This window comes from Centruroides sculpturatus, unplaced genomic scaffold (genome assembly GCF_000671375.1).
Source record: "Centruroides sculpturatus isolate CEXI.00-Female unplaced genomic scaffold, Cexi_2.0 scaffold1045, whole genome shotgun sequence".
Classification (NCBI taxonomy): domain Eukaryota; kingdom Metazoa; phylum Arthropoda; class Arachnida; order Scorpiones; family Buthidae; genus Centruroides; species Centruroides sculpturatus.
This window is the reverse complement of record NW_019385380.1, coordinates 213,583-221,428: the sequence shown is the minus strand read 5'-3', so window position 1 is coordinate 221,428 and position 7,846 is coordinate 213,583. Positions and strand designations below refer to the sequence as shown.

General features: G+C 31.6%; 1 protein-coding gene across 1 annotated transcript; it reads right to left on the bottom strand.

The window, feature by feature from the left end:
- Positions 1–493: 493 nt before the first annotated feature.
- LOC111638348 (hemocytin-like) lies at positions 494–6,919 on the bottom strand. Its single transcript, XM_023384044.1, has 12 exons — positions 6,776–6,919; positions 6,061–6,153; positions 5,869–5,991; positions 5,754–5,799; positions 5,533–5,685; positions 2,641–2,753; positions 2,228–2,341; positions 1,497–1,589; positions 1,305–1,427; positions 1,190–1,235; positions 969–1,121; positions 494–690 (listed from the first exon to the last, which is right to left on the bottom strand). The coding sequence occupies exons 1-12, from the start codon at positions 6,917–6,919 to the stop codon at positions 659–661; spliced, it is 1,233 nt and encodes a 410-aa protein (XP_023239812.1). The 3' UTR covers positions 494–658.
- Positions 6,920–7,846: the final 927 nt, after the last annotated feature.

The window sequence follows — 7,846 nt, the reverse complement described above, 5'->3', positions numbered from 1 at the left end:
GCGGAACTTAAGAAACTCCAGGGGTCACTTTAGAAAGAACGAAGGAAGGTATCGATGGATTTCTCTCAAGAAACTTCTCCCGAAGAAAGGTATCTGAAGTCAACACTGTACATGGGGTCCACAAATTCAATTTATCCGGATTATAATGCGCCAGTATGTCTAGATCATTACTAAAATCATGTATAAAACACCAGGAACTTCCCAGCAATTTAATTCCGACGATAATATTTAATCCTCTAGAATTCTCTACAGTTCTCTAAAGCTCGAATTCAAGTATTTCTTTAATAAGACAGCTTTGATATTAGTTTTTCGATTTTCTCTTCCAGAATGGTTTGAGAATCGATTTTTATAACGAAGTAAATAAATCAGCATTTAAAGCTAATAAGCAATAACTCGAAATTCACATATTGGACGAAATAAAGACATTTAATTCACAACAACAAACACAATTTTAAAGTAATAAAACCAAGAAAGTTGAAGGTGATGAGTAAAAAAAGCGCTAACTCGAAGGTGTTCTTTCCAGAATTTCTTCCTCGTGAATCAACCCTTTGCATTTTGTGCACTCGCACGACACAGGTTTACGATATTGTTTGGTGAGAAATGAACCATCCCTGCATTCAAATTCTATTGACATTGGTACAGTTTCTTTTGCCACGCATCATCTACACATTCCGTCAAAGTAATCCGTATCTGAAAATATTAATTGAATGTATTAAATAATGCAGTATGATATGATAATTTATTAACAATATTACATAAAAATATGTAATATTTTTCTTTGAACAATACTGTTCAAAGTAATTTATGTAATGTAATATATAATGCTGGCATTATATATTACATTACATATATACAGAATAATATATAATGCCAGCATTATATATTATTCTGTATATTTCAGGAAAGATTGAAGATGAGAATATTAATTAATTTTCCAAATAGAAGACAGAATAAAACTCTAATCTTACCATAATCATATCGAACTTCTGATAAGCATTTACCCGAACACACCGTTACATTATGAAGTGGATAAGTATTGTAACAGTAGTTTCCTTTTTTGTCATTAAAGTAAAACATTCGATTCGTATCATCTGGAGGAACCACTCGAGGGTTGCATTCAACTAAAAGAAGAGAATAGTAATTAAAAAACTGTATTATCCAATGCTTTAACACTAAGAGTTGTACTCACGACGACATATTTGACAGCATCCAGTTTCGTCCAGAATGATTTGATCCTAATGAATGAAGAAGAAATTTGCATAAATGTTTCACGATTATAATACATCGAGATTCAAAGCATTTACCTTTGGACAATTCTCGATGTTGGACTTACACACGGTGGTGTGAACTATTTGAATTACACCGTTTATTTCGGCATATTCGGCATCGTAGCATTTTTTAATTTCGGAAGTCCAGCGCTGACCAATCTACAATAAATCTCAGAATTAAGCAGATTCTACGTATTAAGTGAACAGAAAAAAAATCACTTATCTTACGTCGTATATATTTCCGTTTTCTTCGCATGCAACTTGATTGCAGTGTCCACGGCAGTTTTCAGAACCGGGTGATGGTTCCACATAACGGAAATTCTGAAACAAATTCGTTGAAAGCCTTACAAATACAATTTGTTAATTATTACTTTTATTCGAATGTCTGGAATTATTTAATTATTTCTTCTTTAAGTAATTATTCTGTTGATTATACAGTAGGATTCTTAACTGAGTGCCCTGTGCAACATTTTATTTTTGGGTCTCATAATGTTTTTTGGTAGTAGAATATTAATAATAAAACAATCGTTTACGTTAATTAATGTGAAGCTTATTTACGTGTATATATATTTATATTGGAACTGGCAATTCTTTTGTCACCTGTTGTACCTGCTTTGTTACAACACTAAGTGTAAACTTATTATAGTGTAAACTTATTAAATACGATCGATTGAATGTTTATGATTATTCTAAAATTTTAATACTTTATTTTGCATAATTAAATGTGTATTAAGATACATTCGGTTGCTTAGCAGCAGAATACATTGGCAGCAATGATAATAAGATAAGTTATGGTTACATGATCACTCAGTTATTTTGTTGAAATTGTTCTGAATCGAAAATGTTAAAGTATGTTTTAATTCGACGCTATTTAACAAATATAAATCACCATTATAAATTAATAGTATTGTCCATACTTTTGATATATATTTAAATATTTGAGAGGAATGTTTACTTACAGGAGAGCACGTTTTATCACATTCATACTCCTGCTTTATTTTCTGAAGTCCATTATCGCCATTGACACATTTGTACTTGACACATTTTTCGCCCACTGACCATTCTTCTCCTTCCTGTAAACATAGTGGAGAACATTTCAACATCAATTTTCAAACTGAATACTGTATTATTATTACAGAGTGGTAATATTTCTAAAACAATACATATAACTGCAGATGTATACAGATTCGAGCTTTTATACAGACTATCTTTAATGTTTTATGCGATATTAATTTCCTAACAGTTTACAGACAAAGTAAACAATCTGAATGCTGTAAAATGTGTCATTTTTTTACTCACAAATCCAAGAGATTATAATTTAATTTTGTGATTTTGTGAAAACCATATCAGTTGCCTAAAAATATATATTTACTAAGTCCGTGACTAAATCAAAAGCTGCTTCAATCGCTTCATTTAAGATTGCAATGCTCGCAATGCACAAAATACACTTCGACGACGGTAACATAACTAAAAAGATGATGCTCGCTGCATCAGAAACATTTAAAAATAAGAAGAAAATTACATCAGTTATTGGAGATGTTCAATTATCAAGAAATTTAGTCATTCGTAGGATAGAAGCAATATCTAAAAATATCAAATTAGAAAGAAAAAAGATTTAGAAAAATGCGTTTTATTCAGTTTACAATGTGATGAATCAACAGACAGCTGAGATATTGCTCAAATAAATATTTTTATAAGGATGGTCTTAACGATCGCTCAGTAAAAAATATACTCTCACTTTTGCCGGTACAAGGAAATACACGTGGGAAAGACATATACCAAGTTATTAAAAACTACATTAAGGACATTAATATATGCTTTGAATCTGCTAATCTGCTTAATCCGCTTTCAAAAATTTTTGTACATAACAACCAACGGAGCACCTGCCACGATTGGTTCTGGTGTTGGCATCATCACGTTACGTAAGATTGATGCAGAGTTTCCAAATTTTCTTCATTATCACTGCATCAACAGGCGTTATGTACAAAAGTGTTTCATTATGAACATGTGAAAGTTGTTCAAAAAATTGTAAATTCTATTTCAGCCAGATCACTTCAGATTATAAAATAAACTTATTGATGAACTTCATGCTGAGTATGGAACACATTCTGAAGTTAGATGGCTTTGTAAGGAAAAAGTCCTACAACGATTTNAAATTCGCTGAACTTTAGAGACATCATTAATATATATATAATTTTTATGGCCGTTAAATAATACTCTAAATGGTTTTTAGTAGGTCCGCTGCTCGTTTAAACTCAGCGGTTTGTGCAATATTCGCTACTTGGTATAGATTCGACCAATCCTGTCGCGACACGAGTCGGCGATGACGTTTTACCGAATTATACGAGTCTTTTTTAGCGTGTTTATACGAATACGATTGCAATTTTTCTCCGTGTTATACGAATCCGTATTATATGAACCCGTTTTAAGGGGTCTACTGTAATTGCAGTTTTAAGTCCTCACCCGTTTGAATATCGAAATTGAAACATTTACAACAAATGTAAATTATTTCGTTTTATTATTTTCGCTCCAAGCAATTAATTAATGAATAATTTCGTCGATTCGTACCGTTTATAACATTTATCAAAGGAAGGATATTCATTTTTATTTAAATTTTTCCATCAACACTCGAATTAAAACGCCGTGTAAACCTGCTGTGAAGTGATTCTAAAAAGTAGGTCAAATAACTGGTTTCTAATCTCTGTTTGAACTGTGGCAAGCGACAAATGCCATCTCTGCAATGAAATTTTTTTGAACCGCAGTTTACACGATCTCTAAACCGCCGTCGGCGTCTAAACGTTGTCTCTGCAATCGACCTCCAGTGTTCAGGCAACGCAACTGCTTGGCCACTGGTGGGTCTATATTTTCTGTTAAAATATTTCAATAATTGTTTTTTAAGGACTTATAAAGTTATTTATAAAAGAGTAATTTCGTAATATTTGTATGATCGAATTACATCTTCATTCTCGAGTTTGTTATGTAATATTATTCGTAAGTTTCCTTCTAATTGATAAATTACTTTCTATATTCTCAAGAGGATTGCAATTTATTATACTGGCGACAATTATTCACTCCAGACATGTATTAAGGTTTGAGAAAATGTTAAATATTAACCGAATTTTTTAAATTAATGGTGTCTAGACAGTGGCACTTTATCCTGTGGGAAGAAAAAACAATTTCCTGGGGCCCCATCTACAGGAATCCCAAACCAATCTTTTATTAGCGCATTACTGTAGTGAGAATATCGAAATTTAAAGTTAGCGCTATATCTGGGAATCATACTGGTGTGGCGCATCGCGGAACTTAAGAAACTCCAGGGGTCACTTTAGAAAGAACGAAGGAAGGTATCGATGGATTTCTCTCAAGAAACTTCTCCCGAAGAAAGGTATCTGAAGTCAACACTGTACATGGGGTCCACAAATTCAATTTATCCGGATTATAATGCGCCAGTATGTCTAGATCATTACTAAAATCATGTATAAAACACCAGGAACTTCCCAGCAATTTAATTCCGACGATAATATTTAATCCTCTAGAATTCTCTACAGTTCTCTAAAGCTCGAATTCAAGTATTTCTTTAATAAGACAGCTTTGATATTAGTTTTTCGATTTTCTCTTCCAGAATGGTTTGAGAATCGATTTTTATAACGAAGTAAATAAATCAGCATTTAAAGCTAATAAGCAATAACTCGAAATTCACATATTGGACGAAATAAAGACATTTAATTCACAACAACAAACACAATTTTAAAGTAATAAAACCAAGAAAGTTGAAGGTGATGAGTAAAAAAAGCGCTAACTCGAAGGTGTTCTTTCCAGAATTTCTTCCTCGTGAATCAACCCTTTGCATTTTGTGCACTCGCACGACACAGGTTTACGATATTGTTTGGTGAGAAATGAACCATCCCTGCATTCAAATTCTATTGACATTGGTACAGTTTCTTTTGCCACGCATCATCTACACATTCCGTCAAAGTAATCCGTATCTGAAAATATTAATTGAATGTATTAAATAATGCAGTATGATATGATAATTTATTAACAATATTACATAAAAATATGTAATATTTTTCTTTGAACAATACTGTTCAAAGTAATTTATGTAATGTAATATATAATGCTGGCATTATATATTACATTACATATATACAGAATAATATATAATGCCAGCATTATATATTATTCTGTATATTTCAGGAAAGATTGAAGATGAGAATATTAATTAATTTTCCAAATAGAAGACAGAATAAAACTCTAATCTTACCATAATCATATCGAACTTCTGATAAGCATTTACCCGAACCCACCGTTACATTATGAAGTGGATAAGTATTGTAACAGTAGTTTCCTTTTTTGTCATTAAAGTAAAACATTCGATTCGTATCATCTGGAGGAACCACTCGAGGGTTGCATTCAACTAAAAGAAGAGAATAGTAATTAAAAAACTGTATTATCCAATGCTTTAACACTAAGAGTTGTACTCACGACGACATATTTGACAGCATCCAGTTTCGTCCAGAATGATTTGATCCTAATGAATGAAGAAGAAATTTGCATAAATGTTTCACGATTATAATACATCGAGATTCAAAGCATTTACCTTTGGACAATTCTCGATGTTGGACTTACACACGGTGGTGTGAACTATTTGAATTACACCGTTTATTTCGGCATATTCGGCATCGTAGCATTTTTTAATTTCGGAAGTCCAGCGCTGACCAATCTACAATAAATCTCAGAATTAAGCAGATTCTACGTATTAAGTGAACAGAAAAAAAATCACTTATCTTACGTCGTATATATTTCCGTTTTCTTCGCATGCAACTTGATTGCAGTGTCCACAGCAGTTTTCAGAACCGGGTGATGGTTCCACATAACGGAAATTCTGAAACAAATTCGTTGAAAGCCTTACAAATACAATTTGTTAATTATTACTTTTATTCGAATGTCTGGAATTATTTAATTATTTCTTCTTTAAGTAATTATTCTGTTGATTATACAGTAGGATTCTTAACTGAGTGCCCTGTGCAACATTTTATTTTTGGGTCTCATAATGTTTTTTGGTAGTAGAATATTAATAATAAAACAATCGTTTACGTTAATTAATGTGAAGCTTATTTAATTGTATATATATTTATATTGGAACTGGCAATTCTTTTGTCACCTGTTGTACCTGCTTTGTTACAACACTAAGTGTAAACTTATTAAATACGATCGATTGAATGTTTATGATTATTCTAAAATTTTAATACTTTATTTTGCATAATTAAATGTGTATTAAGATACATTCGGTTGCTTAGCAGCAGAATACATTGGCAGCAATGATAATAAGATAAGTTATGGTTACATGATCACTCAGTTATTTTGTTGAAATTGTTCTGAATCGAAAATGTTAAAGTATGTTTTAATTCGACGCTATTTAACAAATATAAATCACCATTATAAATTAATAGTATTGTCCATACTTTTGATATATATTTAAATATTTGAGAGGAATGTTTACTTACAGGAGAGCACGTTTTATCACATTCATACTCCTGCTTTATTTTCTGAAGTCCATTATCGCCATTGACACATTTGTACTTGACACATTTTTCGCCCACTGACCATTCTTCTCCTTCCTGTAAACATAGTGGAGAACATTTCAACATCAATTTTCAAACTGAATACTGTATTATTATTACAGAGTGGTAATATTTCTAAAACAATACATATAACTGCAGATGTATACAGATTCGAGCTTTTATACAGACTATCTTTAATGTTTTATGCGATATTAATTTCCTAACAGTTTACAGACAAAGTAAACAATCTGAATGCTGTAAAATGTGTCATTTTTTTACTCACAAATCCAAGAGATTATAATTTAATTTTGTGATTTTGTGAAAACCATATCAGTTGCCTAAAAATATATATTTACTAAGTCCGTGACTAAATCAAAAGCTGCTTCAATCGCTTCATTTAAGATTGCAATGCTCGCAATGCACAAAATACACTTCGACGACGGTAACATAACTAAAAAGATGATGCTCGCTGCATCAGAAACATTTAAAAATAAGAAGAAAATTACATCAGTTATTGGAGATGTTCAATTATCAAGAAATTTAGTCATTCGTAGGATAGAAGCAATATCTAAAAATATCAAATTAGAAAGAAAAAAGATTTAGAAAAATGCGTTTTATTCAGTTTACAATGTGATGAATCAACAGACAGCTGAGATATTGCTCAAATAAATATTTTTATAAGGATGGTCTTAACGATCGCTCAGTAAAAAATATACTCTCACTTTTGCCGGTACAAGGAAATACACGTGGGAAAGACATATACCAAGTTATTAAAAACTACATTAAGGACATTAATATATGCTTTGAATCTGCTAATCTGCTTAATCCGCTTTCAAAAATTTTTGTACATAACAACCAACGGAGCACCTGCCACGATTGGTTCTGGTGTTGGCATCATCACGTTACGTAAGATTGATGCAGAGTTTCCAAATTTTCTTCATTATCACTGCATCAACAGGCGTTATGTACAAAAGTGTTTCATTATGAACATGTGAAAGTTGTTCAAAAAATTGT